General features: G+C 48.8%; 1 protein-coding gene across 4 annotated transcripts in view; it reads right to left on the bottom strand.

Annotated features, from left to right (window-relative positions):
- The window catches only part of PLXNA4 (plexin A4), a 469,014-nt gene that overhangs the window by 105,768 nt on the left and 337,053 nt on the right, over positions 1-26,193 (bottom strand). For all 4 annotated transcript variants that reach the window (XM_065938908.1, XM_065938911.1, XM_065938910.1 and 1 more), the window contains exon 5: positions 4,141-4,241. In XM_065938908.1, the coding sequence (XP_065794980.1) occupies positions 4,141-4,241 (101 nt within the window). The remainder of the gene's footprint in view (positions 1-4,140; positions 4,242-26,193) is intronic.

Consider the following 26,193-nt stretch of genomic DNA (forward strand, 5'->3'; position numbering starts at 1 on the left):
GAGAGGGCAACAGGGGTGACCCTCTGTGCAACGGGGTTGGCAGGCCTGAGTGAGGGTGAGCAACAGGAGGGAGGGTTTCAATTACACGATCATTTCTCAAGCGTGTTCAGTCTGTAGCCCACCTGTGCCCTTGCTGGTACAAACAGCCCTTTCAGCCACCTGAGCCACCTGTTGGTGGGGGCCCCTCCTTGAACTTCACACACGCTCTCTCTCCTCCTGCTTCTTCGTCTGTTTCTGTCCCTCCGTCTCTTACACACACACACACACACACACACACACACACACACAGAGCTTCTGCCATCATTCTTTTGCTGCAAAGTTCCCCATCCCCTCACTCCCTCCAACCATGGGATAAGTTGGCAAAAGTGACAGAGAAAATGGATGTATCTTGAAATCACAAGGAACCCCATTACCGATGCTCTTTTGCACGGATTTTCCTGGGGTGGGCTGGCCCGAATCGCAATACTTAGTGCAGGGTCTTGCCTGCTGTGCAAACTTGACCAGTGTGCTGATTCTACTATTGACTGCGACCCTCACCCATCCCTGGATCACAGGCCTGGTTCCCAGGGACTTGCTTCCAGGCAGAAGGTCTGATATGGGTCCTTTTGTGTTGCCTGAGCCTAGCAGAGTGCCTGGCACAGGGAGCCCAGGGCTGGTGTGAGAAATAGAGGGACAGGTCTGTGTGTATGGGCAAGGTGTCTCCAAAGTGATGAAACCCCTGCAGTCTTCACCTCCCTAGTAAACTCAGGTGCCCCAGTGGAGCATTTACACGTTCTCTGGCATCCTTGTCCTCTGCCCAACCCCAGCCTGCTCTCTTACCTTCTGCTCAGCCTGAGTCCTCATCTATCAGTTCGCAGCTGTGCATGCCCAGTTGGCATCTATTTCAGATGAAAGGGATGCAAATGGGATATTTAGGAGAAGCAATGTCTGGCTTTGCCCTGAACTTAAGCAAATAAGAAAGAAAGGCCCCTGGGAAGAATTAAGACAGGGCATGAGGGAACTTTCTGAATAAGTTGTTGTTCAGTTGCTAAGTCGAGTGCACCTCTTTGTGACCCCACTGAAATCAGCATGCCAGACTTCCTGGTCCTTCACTATCTCCCAGAGCATCCTACAACTCATGTCCATTGAGTTGATGATGCCATCCAACCATCTCATCCTGTCATCCCCTTCATCTCCTGCCCTCAATCTTTCCCAGCATCAGGGTATTTTTCAATGAGTGTGCTCTTCACCTCAGGTAGCCAAAGTATTGGAGCTTCAGCTTCAGTATCAGTCTTTCCAATGAATATTCAGGGTTGATTTCCCATAGGACTGACTGGTTTAATCTCCTTGCAGTCCAAGGGACTCTCAAGAGTCTTCTCCACAATTCGAAAGCATCAATTCTTTGGCGCTCAGCCTTCTTCATGTTCCAACTCTCACATCAGTAGATGACTACTGGAAAAACCATAGCTTTGACTGTACAGACCTTTGTCGGCAAAGTGATGTCTCTGCTTTTAATATGATGTCTAGGTTTGTCATAGCCTTTCTGGATAAGATAATATGGTATATCTTGATGGGGTGTGGATTACCTGAGTTTTGCATTGATTAAAATTTTTCAGACTGTATACAGAGTGTCTATTTCTCTCACTCTATGTAAATGAAATATTAAATCCTGATTTAAAGAATCTTGGAAGATCCAGGGATCCACTCTTCTTCACCTAACCATGTCGGCCAGGGGGTTCTCCTGGTTATTAACTCCGGGAGGGAGGAAGGATCGATATACAGAGTGTCACGGAGGGCAGGCAGCTTTGGTCGAGGATGCTCACGAGCTGAGTGCTCCCGGGAAGCTGGGCTTTATATCAGCACAGCCCCAAGCACCAGGTCCTTCCCACAGCAGGAGGCTCAAGGTCACGGAGAACCACACCTTGAGTTGGCAGAGCACTCTGGAGCTGGGTTGCTGCCCCAGGTGGCTGCACAGCTGGGGGATGTGCAATTTGGACTTGGCAGCAGGCGCCCCAAAGTTCACATCCGTGGCTGTTTACTTTAGGCCATGCTGAGGATAGAGTGGCCGGGCTTCCCATTGCAGGCTGGCGGCCTCCTTCATGAACTGTCTGGATCCAGTCCACTCCTGTTTTCTGCCACTTGACAGGAGGCAGGTATTAGGTTACTGAGGGGAAACTGAGGCCAGGTAGGAGGACATCTCTGGGACCTGCTCCTGTCATTCTCGTTTAGCTCAGCTCTAAAGCAGGGAGGTGGGAGTACTTGCAGCCCCCCATGCCGCTGTCTCAGAGCCTCAGGGCCCCTGTTGCTCACAGGGCTCCGTGCTATGCGGGGCGGGCCGGCATCACCAGGCAGGATCACAGCTGACACAGAGGCTGGCCTTTGGGTCCCACAGGCATAGCGTGTCAGAGGGGGCCGGCTTTCCTGATCGCCCTTAAACGATGCCAGGTGTGAGAGCCTCACGCCAGGAGCAGCTGAGCCATCCTTGGCCGAGCTGAACGCCAGCTGCCGAAGGCCCCCAAGGAAGCCATGGATCTGGAGCACGACCCCTTTCTGAGAGGCCTCACTGAGTGGGACAAAGAAGACGACTGCCCCGCTGCCTTGTAAAATATCATCCGGGCAACTCTTCTGCACTGATCAGAGCTGATCTGGCTTCTGAATGCAGTCTCTCCCATCCTCTGCATGCCAGCCAGTCTCAGGCATCACCGCTCTCTGTTATGATACACAGCTTTGGGTATGCTCCTCTCCCCAGCTTTCCCATCATCTCTGAGCTATGTGTATTTCAGCGTAGGTCGATGGGCCTCCATTTTTCCCCACCCCCATGCTATGCCTGAGGACTTTCAAACCTTTCCTTAGAGAACTCAAGGTCTCGTGATGCCTGAGACTGTCACCCAGAGAACGGAGGTTGCCCATCCTGGGCCCTTTGGAGAGAATGTGTTAGAATTTAAGGAGTCACTCTAACTTTCAGAGGCGTTCCTACCGTAGAGTGAGGCAGGACCCTGCCTCCACCTTCTTATAGTTGGAAATTACTAGTAAATATCATTGATCACACACAGTTCAGGCTCTTAGAAAGAAATCTTAAGTCTTTTTTTTTTTTTTTAATTTATGATACTTGTGTCCAGTATTCTTGCCTGGAGAATCCCATGGACAGAGGAGCCTGGTGGGCTAAAGTCCATGGGGTTGCAAAGAGTCGGACACAATGGAAGTGACTTAGCATGCAGGCACGCACGTATCCAACTCATAGCATGTCAGATTTCAACTGTTAACTAGAAGCCTGGGAGTCCTGCAATGAAAGCTTGGCTGGGACTAAGTCCCACTGAGTGAGACCCAACTACTGATGGTTCTTCCAGTCAGCAATGCCAAGGCCAAGGGTCTTTGGATCCCACTAAGAAAGGCTTTCAGTTCTCCCCATGTGTCTGGGCGGTCGTCTATACCCTACTTTCATCCCTCGATTCATTTATCAGGATCCATTTGCCTTCATTGTGCACCATTACCTTCTTCCCACTTCTGGAGAGTCAAACGGAGCCAGCAAGGAAGAGGCACATGCTGGGAGTGGCCAACACTAGGGCAGAGTTTCACCCACTGGTCTAGTAACCCCGGGCACAGGGCGCTCTGACGGCCAGTTGAACATTTGGACAGCCCCAAGGAGAGCCTTTAGGTGCTACACACTTGAACTTAACCCTAAAATGCCAGATTCTGGGGAGGCATTGAAGTCTATTAAGTGTGGAATCACTAATCGCATACATGATTTAGCGGCCCATGTGAGCCTGTAGAAAAGTCCAATACCTTTTTCTTGCTGTTCAACCCTGGAATGTCAGTCTGCAGTCAAACGGCAGCCACAAATGTCCAGAGATCTCCCTCCAGCCCCCTAGAGTGTAATGATCCCAGGTGACCCCATATCCTGACTCATTCACCATTCCCACGTTGATATTTCCGTACATTTTTATGGGAAATTAACAACTCAAAGTGAAGTCAGAACACAAGAAGGGAGATATGATTGACAAAGGATGCAAGGGAGGATACAAGTAAGGATGCAAGTAAGAAAAGAGAGGAAGAGAAGAGAGAGGTCAAATCGTAGGAGAGCAGCGACAGAGAAGAAGACAAAGAGGAAGAGAATTACCTGGGGATGTGGGAAGCAGGAGGAAACTGCCCAGAGGTACTCACGTGTTGTGGAGCACACACCAGCCACAGTGGGGGTCGCCCGAGCCAAGGCACTCGCTGCAGCTCCGATACTGAGCACAGGACTCCACGGGGACTCTGGTGAGCTAGGACAGGACCACAGGAGAGACAGAGGTCAAGACTTTGCAGAACAGCCTGTAGTCTACCAGGAACTGTGATCTCATCAGGTGTATCATCTAAGACCGTGCAGTGGCAGGAAGGGTCCTAGAGCCCCAGATCTGAAAGGGACCTGGAGGATCGTATTTGAGCAGATGGCCACATAAGCATCGGTTGTTTTCTTAGAAGTCCCTGGGAATAGACGCCAAAGAATTTATATCACATTGTTCTCAAAGATATTTATATCCTGTACATTTAAATTTTCCCACCATCCAAACCCTCAAATATCGCTACAAACATGCAATTCATCACACATTTCTCTCTTATCAATGTAGTCAACATAGATGCTCCTTCTTTCTCCATTCAAGTTTCTCCTTCCCCCCACTTCCCAGGCCTTCTCCTTCAAGTTTCATCATTTTTGTGGTTCCAGAGAGCATTGCACCCAAGTCCAGTACCTTCCTCTCTCTGTAACAAGGGGTAATCCACTCGCTTCATGCTCTCATTTGCCCACTCTCTCTTTCTCATGATGCTGGCCAACTGGCTCGCAGAGTTGTTCACTCTGGTGCTTTTAAAGAGCAGCTGTTGCTATTTCTCTTCCTACCCACACTCCTTTCATGACTAGAGGCTTCCTCTCCAACCCCAAAACTTTATCTTCACTTTCACCAGCCGCTTGTTAATGTAAAATGTTCCACATGACATTTCTGTTTAGCCCAGATGCTTCTATTTCCTTCATCCCCATAAAGATCTTTTGAATTTCTTTGTTCTCCAATATAGCTTTGCCCCCGATGTCTTTTGACATGATTTCTCAGGGCCTGAGAGATAGGAGGTACTTAATAGCGATACACAGGATCAAATGGAATTTTAATTTTCTTCCTAGAGCCTTGGTCTTTCTTCTCCACTTTTGCCAGTTTCTTCTTTACAAAGAGGTTCTATTTTTTGGTAATCATTCTTTTCCATTTGGGATACCTTTTTATCTCAGTGGAGGATTTCTTACCTAATCTTTCAGCTTGAGCTAAGAGAATTTGATGTGCTTATCCCTTTTTTTTTTTCCTCCAAATTTTGTATTTTGTATTACGGTATAGGCAAATATGGGCTTCTCAGGTGGAGCTAGTGGTAAAGAACCTGCCTGCCAATGCAGGAGACATAAGAGACTCAGGTTCGATCCCTGGGTTGGGAAGATCCCCTGGAAGAGGGCATGGCAACCCACTCCTGAATTCTTGCCTGGAGAATCCCATGAACAGAGGAGCCTAGTGGGCTACAGTTCATGGGGTCACAGAGAGTTGGACTCGACTGAAGCGATGTAGCATGCATGCACACATAGGCGATTATATCACAGCATTAACAATGTTGTGATGGTTTCAGGTGAATAGCATAGGGACTCAGCCATACATATACATGAATCCACATATATCCATTCTCCCCTAAACTCCCGTCTCATCCAGGCTGGTTATCCTTTTTAAATTTCTTGCCATCAGACAGTAGACATGATGAAGGATAAATCACCTGACCTGGCTGAGCCTCTGTGCTTTAGAGCAAATGCAGAGGCTGTGTGTTCCCCGCTGCTTCATGGGGCATCTGCCTCCATAAAATTATGTAGCACTTGGCAGGGGCTACTTGTAACTCACGCACAGGCAAACTGGCACCAGAGTCTGCTCAATTAGTCTCAGAACTCTTTTGAAATTAATAATTCATTAATTGCTATTTTCCAATCCCACATGATTTCTTTTTCTTTTCTACTTTAATTTTATTCCTCCTTTTATACATTTTTCCTGTTTTCTCACGTGCCCATTGGGCAATATTAATGACCACCATGTGTTTTCACTTCTTCCAAGGTACCTTTTAGCTTGCTCCTGCTCCTGTTCCTATAGATTTGCCCTTGCCCTTGATGGCCCTTTCTCCACACTCTCAGATGTCTTTTTGGACATTTGGAATTTTATCTTTCCTTCTATGACCTCTCACGCGATCAGCCTGGGCCATGCCTCAGCTCTGCATACATATAACCTTCCCATTTTCATAATTGATTCTGACAATCAGCCTCTTATAAATTACATCCCTGACTCTACACATAGCCAGGAACCGACCTGCTTCCTATTGCCTCTTTCATTTCTTTACCTACCCATTAAATGGACATAGACACACTGGCCATGTAAGCATATGAATAATGGTACCCAGCCCGAAGCACATAGACTCTTAGGAATTCACAACTGGTAACGAGATCCACAGCTATTCTTAATATTTCCAAAAGCCCAATGGAAATTGGATTGTTGCTGTTTTCTGTTTGTGTGCATACTCTGTGATGTATTTGCCATATTAAAAACAGGAAATATATTATTACTTAATAAATACAGTTGGTTTAGTAGGCAAAAATCTTTCAAAACTGGATGCCTAGTGATGAAAAAAGTAATAAAGGGGGCCATAGATGATGAAAGTTGGTAACATAAGCACACAATAATGTTTTCATATGTTCCAGCTGCTTGTCTAGCACTCCATATTTTGCACAGGCTTAAAGAGGAAATCATGGCTTGCTCAATCAAAAGCATTTTCTTGGTCTAAACTTAATTAATCCTCCTTGGTTTCTCTCAGGGACATGGTCTGTAATCTATCTCAGATTCCCATGCCATGGGATTCTGGGGTGTACAGCACATAGAGCCAGCTGCTTGCTGAATCTGATCTCCTCCAAAGCCTTTATATTCACATTTCTAAAAACATTTTGCAACCGGTATTTAATAATATCAGTACCCGGAATTGTTAGATAGCTTCACCAACTCAGTGGACATGAATTTGAGCAAACTCTGGGATGTAGTGAAGGACAGGGAAGTCTGATGTGCTGAAGTTCTTGGGCTTGCCAAGAATCGGACATGACTTAGCGACTGAACACCACCACAACCAACTGGAATTGTAAAGCCTCGCCTCTGTTGATTTTAAACGAGAGCCATTTACGTTTGGTTGGAAAGAGTGTATGAGACTTCAGAGCTGGGTTCAAATTCTGGTTTCACTATTTACTGGCAATGAGATCTTATTGTCTCTGAGTCCCATTTTTTCCCTTATCTTTCAACGTGGAGCTAAAGGTCCCCATTAATTCACAGAGTCCCCATCAATTTTGGACACTACTGAATGACTAACACTTTCACTTTCTTTCCCTTTGTGACTGATCAAACACATCATAAGCGAAAGTTTTCATTACTGTCATCTTTGTCATTAATAGTGTTAGTCGCTCAGTTGTGTCCAACTCTTTGTGACCCCATGGACTGTAGCCTGTCAGGCTCCTCTGTCCATGGGATTCTCCAGGCAAGAATACTGGAGTGGGTTGCCATTTCCTCCTTCAGGAGATCTTCCCGGCCCAAGGATTGAACTCAGGTCTCTGGCATGGCAGGCCATTTATTTACCCTCTGAGCCACCAGGGAAGCCCAAGCTTGGGGGGGTCTAAGTAAAAGTACACAGTAACAGCATGGATCACAAGTGCCTTGAAAGTCTATGATCTGACAGGTTAGGTTAGTAGTTCTAATTCCCCAGTCAGTTACGGAATGGTGAAAGAGAGCAGGAAAAGCTGACCGAGAAAGGAAAGTTGCCATTAATACTCACTCTTTACCGCACTGTCACTTTACTTCCCCCTCCCCCGTCACCCCAAAACTGCCCTGACAGCCTTCCTAGGTCTCATGAACTTGGTCAGGAGTTTAATGCCAGGAAGAACTTTTCTCTTTTAGGAACTTGATCACATCATTTCCTCCTTGAACTGTGATGTTTGCTCCTAAACCATCCATTGCTTCACTCTGGCCTGGCTTCCTGGATTTATTCTACCATCTATTATATCAGTTAGGAACTTTTTTTTTGCTTTTCATCAGGGAAATCCCTGTAGAAGTCCTGGGAAGTTATTATGCTACCTAACTTCCTTTCACCTTTTCTTAGAGGCTCTTTCTATCTATATGTTCAGTCATTTGTTATTACTCTTCTGACCTTTACCTATGTTTTCTCCATTTTCCTCAAAGAATGGATGCTAAAATGGGGGAACCACTAGGATTCTGATAGTCCACATAGAAGAGCTGCCATTATTTAAAAGCTGAGTGCCACCTCCCTTCGCCTTTGCAGGACTTTCCCAAAGAAAGCCAGGCCCAGAGAAATGTCCCAAATCCCACTTTCAGGCAGTATTCTCCAGCACGACCACCTCTCCAAGGGGGACCCCATAACTCCCAATGTACATCATTGCTTTGCCTCACTCCCTACCCCATGTAATGTGGAGAGCATCAGAAATTTGCCTAACACTTTAGATTGCTTTTGAAAATTAGATTTAGCCCACCATTTATCTGGGTGCCATTCTGTACCCTAACGGCTCTGGTTACTGGCCACACCTTGCTAGGAAGCTGCACCGGTGGTCGATAGATTCGGAGTCACCTTGGCGCTGGGATTCTCTCTCCCCAGATATGTAACTTCTCCACCTGCGCCTGACACGGAACAAAGCCGCCTCTCCCATCCCCCATCTCCACTCCTCTCCTGACCCAGGAACACAAACCACTCCAGATGCAGAGCCACGATTAATTAAAAGCACCCCACGCTGATTAAAGTCTTCAGCTACAGTGCCAGGCATGCTAATTAACTGAGTGAGGGAATTCAGACCACAGGAAGAGGTGAAAAAAGAAAGTCATGGAGGGGGGCTTCTGCTTGGAGAACAAGTCAGATAGCAACGTGACATATCTAGAGATGAGTGTACCCTAGTGGCGGATGGTCTCAGAGACCACAGACGAGACAGGGCTGTCCCCTGGCTGCTGGACTCCAGGAGAGGTGCTGACTCAGGGGCTGCAATTGCCCCCTCGTTGCTTCTAGAGGCAGGAGCACCCCACCCCTGCCACTGCCTCTCAGGACCTTTGTGTGTTTACACCATGCTGGGAGAGAGTGGGGCTCCGGGGGTGGAAGGTTCTAGTAGGGCAGTCTTCCTGACCCATTCTGTCAGCTTTAGGCAAAAATCTACTGGGCAGTTTGGCAGTTCCTCAAAAAACTAAACTTACAATTTATCATACTATCTAGTAATTCTACTTCTGGGTACATATTCCCAAAGAATTGAAAGCAGGGACTTGAACTTATACACCAATATTCATAGCAACATTATTCATTATAGCCCGAAGGTAGACACCCAAGTACCCATGGACAGATGAATGGATACCAAAATGGATAAAAAAAAAATGAATGGATAAATAAAACGTGGAATATACACACAATTAAACATTGTTCAGCCTCAGAAAGGAAGGAAATTCAGACTATAGCATGGATGAACCTTAAAAACATTATGCTAAGTGAAATAAGTCAGTCACAAAAAGACAAATATTGCATGATGCCACTTACATGAGATCCAGAATAGTCAAATCCACAGAGACAGAAAGTAAAAAGTGGTTGCCAGTGGCTGAGGGAAAGGGAATGGGGAGTTAGTATTTAATAGGCAGTTTGGGAAGAAGAAACAGCTGCTGGTGAAGAATGGTGGGAATGGTTGCAGCACAAGGAGAATGCACTTGATGCTACCAAACACTTAAAATGGATAAGATAGCAAATTTATGTGAGGCATATTTTACCATAATAAAAAAATTTTTTAAAAACACTATTGGGTGGATATAAGAACACCTATTTCCTGCCTAGGAGCCTGGATCAAGGGGGAGACGCTTTCTGTTGGTAGACTGATAATAAATTCATATGCATGAAATATTCTGAGATCCTTGAGTGAAAAGATAGGCATCGCTATTCAATTTAATCTCAAATGGACAAAAGAGTTTGGGATGAATGTCTCTTATCTTGTATTGTCATGTAAGTGGACCTGTCACTCTCAAGCTCTGCACCTCTGTTTCCTGACTTGGAAAAATAATGTCTTAGTCTTGTTCCATCCAGAACCATGCCTCACATCTCACCCCTTCCTAGAGGCACTGGGGAGAGGTTTGGAATTCACACACTTCCTGTGTGGTCAAATGGCCCTGGTTTTATCCAATTGTCCTCAAATTCAGCCTCTGCCTCAGCATTTCTCATTCCTAATTATGACCAGGAGCATCTATGTGCCCATCTGTATCTCACCTCTTTCTCCCCTCCATGACCTTCCTGGGAATGACAATGGCTTGCTCTATCCTTTGGCCACCAAGGTAAACTTCCCTAAATAATAGAGTGTAGTTGTGTCTGCTTTGAAACTATGCTCCGTAGAATCATCCTCTCTACTCTTTTATCTGTCCAACCCCATGAGCAAGGCCATGAAGTTACAAAACAATGACCTGGGATAGGAAGACAAGGAGTGGCTGACCGCAGAGCAAAGGAGCCCACACAAGGGTTCAATTCACAACCTTGGTCTTTATAAGCTTCTTCACTCTAATCAATGGAACCTATTCTCTGCTGGGCCTGGGGCCTGGGCCTGGGTGTGCTCATGGCAGCTGGAGGAATTTTCGAAGTTGCCCTGAGTTCTGGCCCCTACAGCCAAGCCCCTGTCTGGTTTCCCTGATATTCTGAAAGATGCTTTCCTCCGGCAATAGGGGCCCACTCTGCCTGTTGCCGTTAACATTCCAAAGGGTGCCTGCTGTTCTGCTGATTACATTCAGGAATGTTCCATACATAGAGCATCCAGTCTGTGTGTGTACCTCTAATTTGTTTAAGCATTTGACATTCTGGTCTAAGTGTGAGTTATTGCTCCATCTCTTCTCTTATAATTGGATGCTAATGCTACAGTAGATACACTGAGCCTGATGGTGGGAGTTAATTTAAATGTCCAAAAGGCTTCGTAAGTACCCAATTTCCTTCAAAATTGTCAAAAAAAAAGAAAAAAATGAGGAAAGATGACGCATGAAGAAGCTCCGAGAGGCTGCTGCGAGCTGTCAACCTGTGGGGATACTGTGCCTGGTACTCACTGTCCCCGCTGCTGTTCTGTCTCCTGTCCCCAAGCAAAGGAAGGAGAGTTGGGAAAAGTCCATCCTTGTCTAGAAAATTATTAACTCAGCAATCCGTATGGTACTAGCATCATGGTCTCGGGAAAGCCTCCCTAAGTACCTCCTTTGGTGGCCTGTGATTGCCTCTCCAAGGCTTTATTTCTGCTGCCGTGGGGCCATGAAGGGCTTTTGCAGAGCCCTGTCTCCCCTTGATGGCCTCTAAGCCCCTCACGGCCAGGACATGAACTTGTGGTGGCTGAGCACTGGTCCAGGAAGCTGTGTTTATTTCCTGTCCCTCCAGGTGCCTGGAACACAGCCACTCATATCCTCTTTGCTCACAAAGTGAAAGTTGCTCAGTCGCGTCCCAGTCTGACTCTTTGTGACCCCATGGACTATACAGTCTGTGGAATTCTCCAGGCCAGAATACTGGAGTGGGTAGCCTTTCCCTTCTCCAGGGGATCTTCCCAACCCAAGGACTGAACCCAGGTCTCCCGCATTGCAGGCAGATTCTTTACTAGCTGAGCCACCAGGGAAGCCAAGTACCTTTGCTCAGAGGTGGCAGGTATTTCTCCACTTGGCAGACTGGCAAGAGAGGCTGGGGTCAGAAGGCTGGTCACAGGCTCTGGCAGATTGTGTTATGAGGTCCAACTCTTTACTTCCCTAAAGTAGCTTCTGACACCCCCATGCTTATTCCTTCCTGACCTCATGGTAAATGGAGAGGTGGAGTGTTCTTCCCATCCCTCGACCTTGGGCTTGGCCTCCGGACCTAATCTGGCCCAGGGGAATGCAGCAAGCACAGGGCAAAGGTTTGAGATAGGCCCATGTGCTTGGTCTTGCCCTCCATGCTTCTGCCACTGCCATGAAGAGAGCTTCCCCAGGTAGCCGCTTCCTCTTCTGCAAAATGAACCCATGTGGAAAGACCTGAACCCAACCCCCAGAAAGGAAAGGAATCCAGCTGCTGTGGCAGCTTCAAGCAGAACTGCCTCGCTTAGCCTAGATCTGCTGACGTGCAATGGATCTGCAGGTCTGTGAGAATGAGAATCAATGCTTACTATTGTATGCTACTGAGTTTGGGGGTGGTTTGTTACACAGGGTTTTGCAGACAATAGCTAACTGATACACAGGTCCAGTATAAAGGAAGAAAGTCACACCTGGGTGCAAAGGTCCTGTGAAGGGGAGAGGGGAGAGGTTGAATGAGGAGGGGTAAAGTAGCAATGTGGTACAGATAGTTTCAATCCTGACCACCAGACAGGTCTACATAAACACTCAGATTATATGCATCTGGTACCATGTGGGAGAGATTATTTAAGACTGGGACTAGACAAATGAAACTTCCTAGTATCTCCTACGCTGACCAAACTCTATGACCATAGATCTGTAGACCTCAGGGAGGCCCGGGCCCTGAGCAAAATGCCTGAAAAGACTCCAGACAGAGACTATGGCTCTGCAGAGGTGGAGAGCTGACTGGAAGCAGAGATGCTTGCGGGACCCTCTGTTCTGACCTCCTGGCGGCTCCAGTGCCAGGAAATGATTTTATCTACTTGGCAGTAATAAAAGCTCCTCAGGAATAATTTGCCTTGAACTTTGCAATTTCTTCTGCTTGCCTTCTGGCCAGCGGGCTCATTCAGCAGGGGCCTCACTTACTTGAGAGCAGACTGATGCCCAAGATCAAGGGCACCGTCACCATTGTCCCCACCTGCGTCTCTGCAGGGGGTTCTGGGGTCAAGTTCATCCATAAATACTCAGATCTAGCAAGGATGACAGCCCCAGAGCACGAGGCTTGGGGGGCTGAGGTCCCGAGCTCTCATCCCTTCTGGGTGTCTGGGTGACCTTGGACAAACCCTCTCCCTTCCTCATGCCTCCCTGGTCTCGTTTTCAGATCAGAGGACCCGGGCCTCCTCTGCCTCAGAGAATCCGTCACAAAATACTACTAATACAAATAGTCTGGGAAGCTCTTTGCAAATAAAAAGTAGCAGATGTTGCGGAGGGCTGCAATTTGCTGCTATTAATAAGTATAAATGCCTAATAGGAAGCCAGTTTGCTCTGGGAACTCGGACAGCCAAGGAGCGAGCTTGACGCCGGAATCATCAACATATGCTGCTCCTCATTAGCAAATGGCAGTAGCTGGGCCAGGAGCGCTCCGCGCGATTTCTGCAACCTTGAGAAATTACCCCACCCTCACGCCTCCTGGTGTGGGCTGCGCCACAATGGCCTGCCTTCTCTTCAGCCAGACCTCTCACCAAGCGAGAAGCCATCCCCTTCCCCGCTGCACAGATGGAAAAGCCACAACCCAGAGAGGCTGAGCAGCTTGCCCAAGGTCACAGAGCAGGGCGGCAGCCAAGGTGGAAACTGAAATGAAGCTAGGGCAGACTGCATCCGGCCAGCACACACCCACTGCCTGCACCCAGGTCAGGGGACTGAGAAACCCCTAGTCTCTCCACCGAACCCAGGTTCCAGGGTTGAGAATTCCATAGCACTGGAGGCTGCTGACTGTAAACGAGGAAGCTTTGGCTGAGTTCAGGGGCCGAGGGGCCCCTTCACGGGGTCAAAGAGGTCCATCACTGTGTAGGAGCCCTAAAGAGAGGCTGACAGCAGGTCTCAGAGAACCCTCCTTTTTCCAGGCAGGTCTCTTGGCTCCTTTTAAGCATGGTTGGAGAGGACAACAGAGGGGGAAAGTCATACCTGGATTTGAATCCTAGATCTGCCACTTCCTGCGTGACTTGGACAATGTACTTAACCTATCTGAATCTTTTCTTTCCCTTATCTAGGGATGAGAGGGAGTGCCCTGAAGGGTTGTTTCTGGGATGCATTGAGATGGCAGATACGAACAAGTTAGTGCAATGCCAAGAACAACTCTGTCGTTTCAGCATCTTTCTCAGGTGAAATGCCCCCCGAGGAGTGGCGCAAAGTCATCTTTAGCCCACCACACTTGGCACTCAGCTCAGGCACAGCAAATGAGAATTAACGAGCAAGAGAGTGAAGGCTTCCATGCACGAATGAATGAAGAAATAAACTTGGTTCCTGTCAACTCCTACATATCCCAAGGACCCCATGGAGATCAATGACTTGATAGTCTTGGCTACCCTCCCCTGAAATCTACAATTTCTGGATTATTGCCACAACTTCGTTGCTTTGAGTAAAGGTCAAATTCTTGGCCCTCTCTGGGCTCTCATTCACAGTGAGCTCAGGAGACCTTGCAAGGTGGGCCAATCCGGTGCATCTGACAGAGGAGATGGGCAGTCAGCACACCCACATCCTGCCCAGAAAGACCCACACCCAGCATGTGAGTGAGAAGGTACCCAGAGTTGGAGGAGTGTTTCACAGCGTTAATAGCAGAAGGGGGGTGTTGTTGTTGTTCAGTCTCTAAGTCGTGTGTGACTCTTTGTGACCCCGTGGACTGCAGCGCGCCAAGCTTCCCTGTCCTTCACTGTCTCCCAGATCTTGCTCAAACTCACGTCCATTGAGTCGGTGATGCCATCCAACCATCTCCTCCTTTATTGCCCCTTCTCCTCCTGCCTTCAGTCTTTCCCAGCATCAGGGTCTTCTCCAATGAGCTGACTCTGAGCATCAGGTGGCCAAAGAAGGGGGACAACTAGAAACAGTCTAGCTGCCAGTCCCCTCATTTTTTCAGGTGAAGCTCAGCTGCTGCAGGGTTTTTCCAGGGCCACGTGGCTACCAACATTACCCTTTGACACCCAACCCCTAGATACAGGCTCCTGCCCAAGATATCTGCTCATGACCTAGCCCGAGGGTCAGGGATGAAGGAGGAGGCCGAGCTCCGGGACCCACACCCAGGGAGAGAAGAATGTGAACCTCTTTCCCCACTTCACCCCTGAGCCCAGCAGGTGGGAAGGAGCCTTTGTCCTGGGATCAAAATGCTGCTCTGGGTCCAGCTATCTTTCACTGAGCTCCGCTGACAGACCATGGACCCATCCAAGTGGGGGCTGGGGGACCTGCTGGTGTGAGTTTCCCAAACTCAGCCTGCTCAAGGGGGGCCTTTGTTCCCGCATTTAAGAAGGGGATGGAGGAGGGGCTGGCACAGTGACACCTTTATTCAGGCCTGGCTGCTGAGCCAAGCAAGTTCCAAGGCATATGCCGAGACCCTCTGGCTCGCTGGCACGGCTTTGTGGGAAGCGGCAGGGCAGGCCTCCTCCACCCAACACCCAGCCTTCACTCTAACTGCCTTCTGTCGAGGGCAGTGCTGGTAGCATCTCCAGCTTGGGTCTGACCGTTCAGACCCAAGAGTGGCTATGGGCAAATCGCACACTGATGTGAATGAGTGCACAGTGGCTCAAGCGTGTATGCCCAGACTCGTGTGCCTGGTAACAAGGGTGGTGTTTGCATGCATCTACGGGCAGAGGTTCTCTGGGCCATGGGAGCAGCTTTGCAAACCAATACGGCTGTTCTTGCAGAATCCCTTTCTGGTGAGGTGGCTCCTTTGGACGGCAGACAAACATCTTCCTTCAAAAAAAAGGAATTCAACCCTGGGAAAAATCATGGTGTCCAGATGAAAGGAAATGGATACCCTTCAGCAGGGAGCCTTTGAGGTCCTATCACCATTGCGTCTCTTCTCCCACAGCCAGGTGCTACTGGCTTAGGAAGGAGACAAAGACCACAGAGACCCAAAGAAACCTAAATCCCTTTCTCCGCTCTCACTGCCCGCCTCAGTGTAGCCAGTGAACTCCCACAGACCTATGTGAGCTCCCCTTGTGAGGTCAGGAGTCAGTTTGCTGCTGGGGGAAGTGGAGGGGGTCCTCTGATGTCTGAGTCATCCTTGGATGTGCATCATCTTTGCCCACTCGGGCAAATGTGACCTTTTCATTAAGAGATGCTGCCCGGAGGGCATTTTTCAGAGTTCTTCAAATATGAAAGGACAGCAGCTAAAATGCCAGCATTTTCAAGGATTTTTATGCTTTAATACACTGTTGGCGGGGGGTTTAGATTAGTACAACCTTTTTGAGGAGTCATTCTGTAGTTATTACCAAAATCTAAAATGACCCAGCAAGTCTTCCTCTTAGAATCTTTCTTATAGAAATACTAGCACCTGCATACAGGGGCAAGGCTTCTCTGGTGGCTCAGATGGTAAAGAACCCACCTGCAACGTGGGAGCCCTGGGTTCTCTCCCTGGGTTGGAGAGATCCCCTAGAGAAGGAAATGGCACCCCACTCCAGCATTCCTGCCTGGAGAATCCCCATGGACAGAGGAGCCTGGTGGGCTGCAGTCCATGGGGTTGCAAAGACTAAACACACACACATAGGTGCATGGCTGTGAACAATCACTATGTGATAACGACTATTTGGAAAGACCCTAAAACGTTCATCCTTAGGGGACTGGTAAAATAAATCGTGTGACATGCATACTCTGAAATAAAGTATGTGTGCATCATGCACATGGAAAGATATTCACGACCCATCTTTGAGTTAAAAAAGCAAGTGACATAAACAACAAGGGTTTACTGTATAGCACAGGAAACTATTCATTGTTTTGTAATAAATGATAATAGAAAAGAACCAATAAAGGAATATATATATATATATATATATATATATATATGAAGCACTTTGTTGTACACCTGAAACTAACACAATATTGTAAATCAACTACGTGAGCATGCTAAATAGCTTCAGTCATGTCCAACTCTTGTGACTCATGGACTGTAGCCCACCAGGCTCCTGTGTCCATGGGATTCTCCAGGCAAGAAGACTGGAGTGGGTTGTCATGTCCTCCTCCAGAGGATCTTCCTGACCCAGGGATCGAGCCCTTATCTTTTATGTCTCCTGAATTGGAAGGTGAGTTCTTTACCACTAGCACCACCTGGGAAGCCCCCAAATCAACAATACTTCAATTTATAAAAACAAGTTACAGGAAAAGTATATTAAGACTCAATTTTTACTTTTAAGAGGCAACTCTGTATTTATAATACAGAAATATTTTGGGGCAGAGAATTGCATCTGGAGTGACAGTAAAACTGCTAACAGTGGTCAGCTCTGGAAAGTCCACATTTTTCACAGACAGGGCATAATTAAAAATTTTTCAACTTAGCAAATTAAAATAATTTTCAAAAGATGTTTTAAACATTAGTCTTTTAAACCCAATTAATTAGCTCCAAATATATTTTAGGGTCAAAGTTGCTATTTTTCTTTATATTCGTTAATTTCTCATATTTGGGAACTATGACAAGGATCCACAACTGATTGGTCTGTACCTTTTGGCTGTCTCATGACAACCAGCACCTCAGATGTCTACGTACCCTGAGTCATAGACGAGTCTTCTCCTCGGAACATTCGCTAGCTCACATTGAGTGGAGGGGCATTTCTGAGAAGGTAGCTGATCACTGAGCAAGCTCATGTGCTCACCCAGAAGACCCCAACGTGAAAACTACCTCCTCCCCACCCAACACAGAGGGGACTCCATTGCTCCATGGGTATACTGAGCAAGGGGCACCTCTGCCTGTGGTCCCCATGTGTTCAGACTCCGTCACACACTTCCGTTTGGGTCAGCTTAGCTTCCATGCAGAGGCCTCTTGATGTGGTGGAGCATCTCAGTGTTAGGGGTCCTGAGACCTGGGCCCTAGCCTATGAGTTGCCTCTAACTTGCTGGGAGATCATGGTCAAGGACCCTCAGGAGTCCTTGCTTCTCAGGTTCTCAGTTTCCAAACATAACTTGATCTCTTGTCCTTTCTAGCTGGAAGATTCCATCAGAGTTAAAGGCTAGAAAAGACTCCAGGAATTTCATTCCAGTATCTTTCCCTATTTTATTTCATCCTGATAACTTTGCATAATAGGTAGGTTCAGAGCTGCCTCTTTCTCTCGTTCTTATGATCTTGAAACAGTTAGATGACATCAACCTGAAATATATGTTGCATTATTGTTGTTGTTTAGTTGCTAAGTCATGTCTGACTCTTTTGTGACCCCATGGACTGTAGCCAGCCAAGCTCCTCTGTCCATGGAATTTCTCAGGCAAGAATACTGGAGTGGGTTGCCATTTCCTTTTCCAGGGGATCTTCCCAACCCAGGGATCAAACCCACGTCACTTGCATTGGCAGGTGGATTCTTTACCACTGAGCCACCAGGGAAGCTACTTTACCTTATTATCAGAAAAAAAATGACTGCAGCTTTTGATCATCAGCTGCAAAAGCACCAGTGTTTATTATTACCATTTCTATCTATTACTAATATAAACAGTTGTGGGGTGAGTAAGGGGCCTCAACACTCAGGAGTGGTGGCTGCACCAAGCCCAGCCTGATGGGATGGAAAAGCTTTCAGACCCTGACTTAGGCTCAAATCCTGGCTCAGCCACCTGTCAAATGCATGACCTGGGGACAGTTACTTTATGTCTCTGAGCCTCGGTTTCTTCATGCATAATGGAAATAAACAATATATTCTGCTGTTAGATGACAGTTAGATCCCAGCACGCAGTAAGTACTTAGCAACACCATCCTCACCAAGCTTCGCATATTCCAGGCGGCAGAGCCGAGGAGGTAAGTCAGGGTCTCTCACTTGCATCCGCCAGGAGCTGACCCCATTGGGCTGTAGCTGCGGGTCAGCTGGTTTCCATTAAGAGGTTCATTGTCCAGGGGTGAGAGGGCTGTGGGGGTGGGTAGCTCATTCATTTCACATTGTGTGCAGCTGGGGACTCTGATGTACATCAGACTAAGACTTGGAGTAGATTGCCGCTTCTGAAATGAGAAGCGGCTGGCCAGGGCTATATTTAGATGGGGACTCAGCGAGGTCAGATATAATTGCTGGCCCGGGATGGGGGTGGGAGGAGGCGGTGTCTGATTCTGGCCTACGGGTGCCCATTTGCAGAGGACACGTGGCTGGAGGATGGATGGTATGGAGCCTCAGCCACTCTGTCCCTGTCTACCCAGGTCTCTGTTACAGGAACCAACGGCCCTCAACATCCAAACGTCACTGCCAACAACAGATGAGCTCGGTAGGTGGAGCACGTGGGGGAGGAGTCTAGGAGTGGAGAGCCCATGGGGCAGGGGGTGACCTGGGGAGCTAGCAGTGCAGCCGTTAGGACCTGGGCTTTGCAATCTGAGGACTTGCCATTCTGACTCTAGCTCTGCCACTTAATAGCTTGGCACTTCACATTTTCCAGCCTCGCAAAGGTTATGCCGATTAAATAATACAGTACATGTAGAACACTCCTTACAGTTCCTCCAAGTCCATACCAAATAAGTGGCCACTATCAGGACAGTGATGACAAGCACGGCCGGCTCACCTTTAGGGTTTGCTTCTCCTTCTGAAACAGACAACGTTCTCCTAAATGCGAAGTTCAGTTGAAGGTTTCCAGATGTGCCTTTGTAATAGTGGGACATTTCTGCCCTTGGTTACTTTATAAGCAGTGTGGGCAAGGAGTTTGAACTTGAGAGATGTCGTACTGGGACTTCAGGATCTGTCTTATTCCTGACACCTCCAACTTCACTGATGGAGCCCTGTGGTTCTGGGGTTTGGTTCTACAGCCAGCTCAGAACTTTCCAGCCAGGTCCCTACCTCCTCCTCTCCTCTCTCCTGCTTTTCTGATAGCCTTTCCTCTGCCTTTGAAGAGCAGATGGCAGGAAGAGGAGAAGAAAAAAAAAAAATCCCAATGAATCGACTGTATTGCACACAGCACCCAGGAAAAGTGAGATGAAGCTAGGAAGACCTTCTAACTCTTACAGGAAACGAGGTCAGGGTTCTCTGCAGCCTCCGTGCATTCAGTTTCTCCCCTGACCTCTGCACAAAGGTGGAATCAAAACTTGGCTGTGTGGCTGGGACAGGACACCGAGTTGGCTCCCGGCCAAGCACAAGCCGCCGTGCTGTGTGCTGGCATGTGGGTCCGCTGGCTGGCAGGGCACGTCTGGCAGGCCCGGGTCGGGCAGTAAGGCCCAGCGTGGTGGTGTCGGCACAGCGTCCAGCAGACGCTGCTATGACAGGGACATGAGGATGCGGCCTCCAGACACGACTAGACACAGGGCGTTTGCTGAGTTTGCAAACGAACCTGCAAGACTGCAGGACTGACACAGCAGCCAGGAAACAAAATGTGGCCATTTAGGGCAAGTAGCGTGCCGCGAGCAGAATCCCCATTTACAAAAGCTTTTCTCCTCCGTTAAGCTTGCTTGGGATGCTGCTCTGAATGTAGCCTGACCTGGACGGTAGTCTGGGGAGTGTGGGGAGTTGCTTTTGGTTCTAAGACTTCCTTGGCAAGCTCCCTACGGCACCATTTGCTGAGGGTGGACGTCCTCCGGAAACCTTTGCCTCAACAAGAGAAGCAGGGCACGTGATACATGCTTGGGAGGAGGGACAGGTGGGGAGGTGGGGTCTAGGCCAAGTGACTCAAACCAAGATGTACATCTCAGTCACGCCTGGACCAAGCTCAGACCAGCAAAATCAGAATTTCCAGAAGCCGAGCATCTGTGTTTTTCTCAGAGCATTATATTCCTTCCATTATTCCTCACCAATGACCTGGATGATGGGCTGGGTTTGGGACACATGGCTTTGGCCATGGGAGAGGGGGAGCTGCAAACTAAGGACAATGTATTTCTGTCCTGGAGTCTGAAAGACGCGGCAGATCAAAGGCTCCCAGGGCACAGTGACAGGCAGACTGGACATCACATAACACTAGACCCTTGCACTTGGCTTTGCAATTTATAAAGCAATCCCACTGCATGATTGTGTGTGGCCCCTATTGCAACCTGGTGAGACAGCCAGCTCAGCAATGACAGTCTCCACTTTACAGCTGAGGTTGGAGGAGGTTAAGTGACTTGTTCAAGGTCACATGCCCAGGGAGTGGCAGAGCCGGGCTTTTTGGAGTCCATGACCTCCAGGGCTGGTAAGCCTCCCTTCTCCACTGGAATCTCCTCTCTTGCAGGTGCCAAGTGGCCATAACTCCCTCATGAGGAGCAGCAGCAACTGCCCGAGCCAGCTCCAAACATCATGGAAATTGATGAAGGCAGAATCGGGTTGGAAGGTCTCATTTAAATATCTCTGAGAATGGTTCTCTGGCCGCCTTGTTTCCATGGCAAGATCTGTGTCAACAGACAAGACTCACAACTCCAAATAAGGCTTTTCTCATCTCAGGCTGGGCAGGATGCGAGACCATCGCTCTGTGCCACGGTGTCACCCTGGCAGAAGCGGGAGGGTATGGTGTGCCTGACGTCGGGAGACTTTACCAATTATGGAATTGTTTCACTGGCTCCGGGGACTGCAGACTTCAGAACTGGCTCACGTCCTGGGGCAGCTTCTCCCCAAGGGCTCAGTCGTGAGTCTGCGTGCAGTCTGGGGGCCCAGGGGTGTGGTCTGGGGGGCATGGAGCAGCCTGAACTGCAGATTGGCCAACATATCCAGATAAGTTGAACTCCACGCCACTGGCAGCATAGTAGGGCCAGGTGGGCAGCCTGATCGCACCTGGAGTTGCTCTCGGTCGCTCATGTGTGGTCCTAGAGATCTGAAGGAACACTGGGCTGGTTTTCCTAGGCTGAGCTCTGAGCGATCTTCCCGTTATGCTGGGGAATAAGTCTGACCCTGCAGGTTCTCTATAGATGGTGCGGTCTGAAAGGGTCCATCCTGGTCTTCCGTGCTGCTCAGCTGGTCCTGTCAACTCAGCTTCTTCAACACAGGGCAGGTACAGCAAAAACCACAGATACCCACAGGCATCCTTGCCAGCACATGCTTTAACAATCCACCTCTTTGCAGTTGAAGAGGAGGGCGTTGAAGGCAGGAAAGTTGTTGAGAAAGCTCCCTCATGGGGGTCCCCTACAGTCTCTGCAAGAGCCGTGGCCCCCATGTCCTGCTCACTTAGACTCAGCAAAGCCTGGAGGGTCTCCCACCCTGGTGCCTCTCTGTCCGTGGCTCCGTCAAGGAGTAAAGGGAAAATGAAAGCATTGCAAAGGAGAGCACCGTGTTCGAAAAAGGAAGGCTGGGGGCAGAACGAAGGTTGGCACCACTAATGCCACAGGGGGAAACAATCAGCTACCCCCACCCGGGTTGGCTCCTCCCACCTTGCCATCACCCCCACCCCCACCCCACGTGATTCTCTCTCTTTCTCCCTTTTACTGTCTCAGAAACTGCTGGGCAGGATAACTCACTCATCCTGCCACATAAATGAGCTCTCCCTGGAGGCGGCTGCTGAAGGCTTGGTCCCGGGAGCAGAGTAGGGGCAGGAGTGAGAGCCCTGTGTTCCCAAAGACCCCAGGAATGGGGGGACCCTGCCTGACCACAGCGTCCACCTTTGGAACCCACTTTTTCTCCCATCTCCTCCTTCCTGTCTCCTGTGGCCAGTCCTCCAAGGACTCTCGCATCCATGACTGCATGAGCTAAAGCTTTGGGTTGTTGGGATGCTTGGAACAAGAACCCGCCCCCACCCAGAGCACAGTTCCAAGAAAATCCACAGGGAGGAGAGAAAGGTAACTATAAATGCAAGGCTCGGCGGCTGAAACCTAATACAAGGAGCCAAGAATCCCAGCACTGGGTGAGACCTTCAGGCCACCTAATCCTGTCTTCTGTTGGAGGCAAGCACCCTGCACAGCTAGCTATTCAGTATGTTTGCCAGTTACACCCCATTCAAAGGACAAATGATAAGAGTTGTTCACATCATTAAATGTAATCAGACGTGACTTATGGAAGAGTTTGACGCAGCATTAAGCCGTGCTTATCTGTACTGGGGCCCTCATTTGTTGCTCGTGTACCATGATAATCTACTCATAATTACAAAAACAAAGGACTGGGAGCATTCCTTATGTTCTTGGTTCCTCGGCCTTTTAAAGAGGCCTCTCCTCTGTCACTAGCAGACAGATATCAAGACCCTTCTGAGTGCAGGGCATGGGTTAGACACCTGTGGAATGAGGTGAGTCCTCCAAGGGCCTTCTGCCAACCTGGACTTCTTGAAGTTTTTGCACCTGGGTCTCGGGTCTTCTCCCTACAGTGCCTGGTGGTCCAGGGGGAGATGAAAACCTAGACCTGCGCATGGATGTCTGTAGCAGCTTTATTCATAACTGCCAACACTTGGAAGCAACCAAGATGTCCTTTAGTAAGTGAATGGATAAATAAGCTGTGGTATATCCAGACAACAGAATATTATCCAGTGCTAAAAAAGAAGCGAGTTATCAAGCCATGAAAAGACACGAAAGAAGCTTAAATATAATTTGCCAAGTGAAAAAAGCCAATCCGAAAAATCTACATACTGTGTGACTCCAACTGTATAGCTTCCGGAAAAGGCAAAACGAGGAGACACTAAAAAGATCAATAGTGGCCGAGAGCCAGTGGGGAGGGAGAGAGGAATAGGTGGGGCCCTAGGGATTTTTAGGGCCGTGTAAGTATTCTGTAGGGTACGATCATGGTGGTCACACGTCATTCTGCATTTGTCAAGACCCACAGAATGTACAAGAGTGAACCCTAATGTAAGCTCTGGACTTTGAGTGATAATGATGTGTTAATGTAGGTTCATTGATAGTAACAAAGGCACCACTCTGCTGGGCTATGTTGATTATCGAGGCTCTAGGCAGGGAGAGGAGAGCAGGGGGGTGTGTGGGGACTCTGTGTACTTTCTCCTTAATTTTATTGTGGACCTACAATGGCTCTAAAAATTAAAGTCTATTTTTTAAAAAAAAAACATATTATGCTAGGAAAAGAGGCAACATACCGTTCCTCTGTCGTTTTAAAAAGAATATGTTCCTATTCTCCCCTGCTCTTACACAGCTGGGTATGACACGCCTGAGGGGATACAGGGAGGGGTCAGAAGGAGAAATGCTAGGACCAGAGCCATCCGGAAGCACCACATGCTGAGGGACCTGGTACGAAGAGCCAGGCAAGGGGGCGATGTGACTGCAATGCCCTGGGATGGGCCGGAACAGAAGACGCTTCCTAAGTGGAGCCTGACAGTGGACGTGGACTCACCTTCTCCCTCTCATGGGCTTCGCCGGAGTGGGTGGTCGAGAGCAGTGCGCAGAAGGTTAGCCAAGTCTTCCAGACGTGCTGGTTTGTGTGTTCCTAAGTACACACGCTCCACCTAGACACTAGCTTCTGCCACTCCCAGTGTCACATATTCCCCGCTGGTGAATTACATGGGCTGGACACGTGGCGGCCCAGTGTGTCTCCACCGTCTACTGCAGAGCCCTCAGCTCTTAATAAACAGCCTCAGGGTGCTGAACCGTGAGATGTGGATTGCAAGGGCACAGGCCCAGAGAACCCAGGCAGCTGCTGGCTGGCAAGAGAAAGCTTGCCAGCTGACCCCTAGAGAAAACAGTCCCAGTCGCTGCTACCTCTGAATACATCCTCTGGGTCGCAGTGGTCCCAGCCCGAGCATGAGACATGGCCAGGTGTCCAGGAGTCTGTGACGAATACCCTCGGTTATGCATCCTCATGCAATGAACACCTGCACCCCACGATACCATGACTCTGAGTGCGTGCACAAACATCCCCAGGGAAATGAGTGTGTCTCAGGGGATCAGGGAGATCCAGGTCGAATCCCAGCTCACTCTCACATCTGAGACTGGCCAAATATTTCAACCTCCCAGGCTTGCAGGTTCCTCGACTATAAAAGGCGAGGTTCCTTCCTGTTCTAGAAACCTAAGACACACGGGCAAACTGAGAGTACATTTCCCTTCCTTTCCCTCGATTGCCCCTCTTTCCCCTCTTGAACTTGACCAAGTCCTTTCAAACCAGGCTAAAACCGAAAATCAATTTTAATTATAAAAATCCGTTTACTGTACCAATAAATCACCGTGGCCCGGTTTAGTTGTGGGAGAAGGTTACACCTGGAGCAGGGCTAATAAGTCACTCTCTCCCTCCGCCTCGCTGCACCAGGCTGCCCCCTGCTTCTGCTCCTATATTCATCTCTGTCGTTAGGCCGTGGATTATTAATGATGCTCTGGGTCGGTGGATGGGAGCTGAGATGCTCTGAAACACATGGTGTCAGTTGTAACTTGATTTCCAGCCGACCCCTTGACAGGAGACCCTGATGGGCTTTCTCCCCCTTCTTAGTGGTGGTGGGGGGAAATGCATAAAGGGGGTTGGGTGGGACTGTCCTTTGAGGTGGCTCCGTTTCCAGGGGTCTGAATGAGGCAATGGCATAGATAAACAGTGACAGACAGCACAGCATTGTCTATATATCAGCTTCCTGGGGCTATGAGTCTTTTAAATTAATTAACTGATCGATTATTATTGCTGTGAGGGTTATCCTTTATGTGCTTTAAGGAGAGAAGGGCCATCTGCTTCAGATGGCCATTTGGGGGCAAGGGGGAGCCCCTATCCTATGTGAGCTCTACAACACATGTGAGGAAGAAGGTAAAAGTTACTGGGTATAAAGGGGGGTCAAAACATCCAGGGGCTACTGAACCCTAGAGATCGCTTGTCATCTGTGACCCCCGGCTAAGGTCAAGGGTTCAAGTCCACCCCCTCTGTGTGACACTGCAACCCTAGGCTTAGATGGAGGCAGGGAGGGCAGTCAACAGGCAACAGCAGTTGACTTTTGGAACCACATCCTTCCAGCAGTGGGACCAGAGTCTCACTTCCTTCCTGGAGAGAGGCTTGTTGCCAGCCCTCAGCCAAGCCTGGGCCCCCGAGACTTCTGTTCACACAGCCTGAACAAGGGCATTGGTGAAAATGGCATGTCCAGACAGGAGGGGGAGGCCAGACTTCTCCCCTGGGATAGCTGGGCTTTTGTGTCCTCTTTGCTAATCACCTAGACAGTAGAGATGCGAGACTGGTGTCCTGCGAGGAAGAGAACTCATGTGGTTGACCCACCATCAGTGGGGCACAAACATGAGTGGTTTTTATCATGGGACCGCAGGACTGACCAGGGCAAATCTGTCCTGTTCACTTAAATTCACTGCCATCCTGGCACAGGTTTACCAGGAAGTGGACACCTCCAGCATTTTCCACTGGCCAGGCTGGCAGTCACCCTATCCATCACAGTGAGCAGGCTGGGGCCAGATCCGTGCCCTCAGGCAAGTTGCTTAGTATCTTTGAGTCTGAGTTCCTTCCTTGTAAAATAAGGAATTTAGTCCTTGCCTTGGTTGTTGTGAGAGTATTTCACACAGTAGGTCTGGTTTGGAATATTTCACTGCTCATCAGCA

The sequence above is a fragment of the Muntiacus reevesi genome, chromosome 6 (assembly GCF_963930625.1).
Source record: "Muntiacus reevesi chromosome 6, mMunRee1.1, whole genome shotgun sequence".
NCBI classification, from domain to species: Eukaryota; Metazoa; Chordata; class Mammalia; order Artiodactyla; family Cervidae; genus Muntiacus; species Muntiacus reevesi.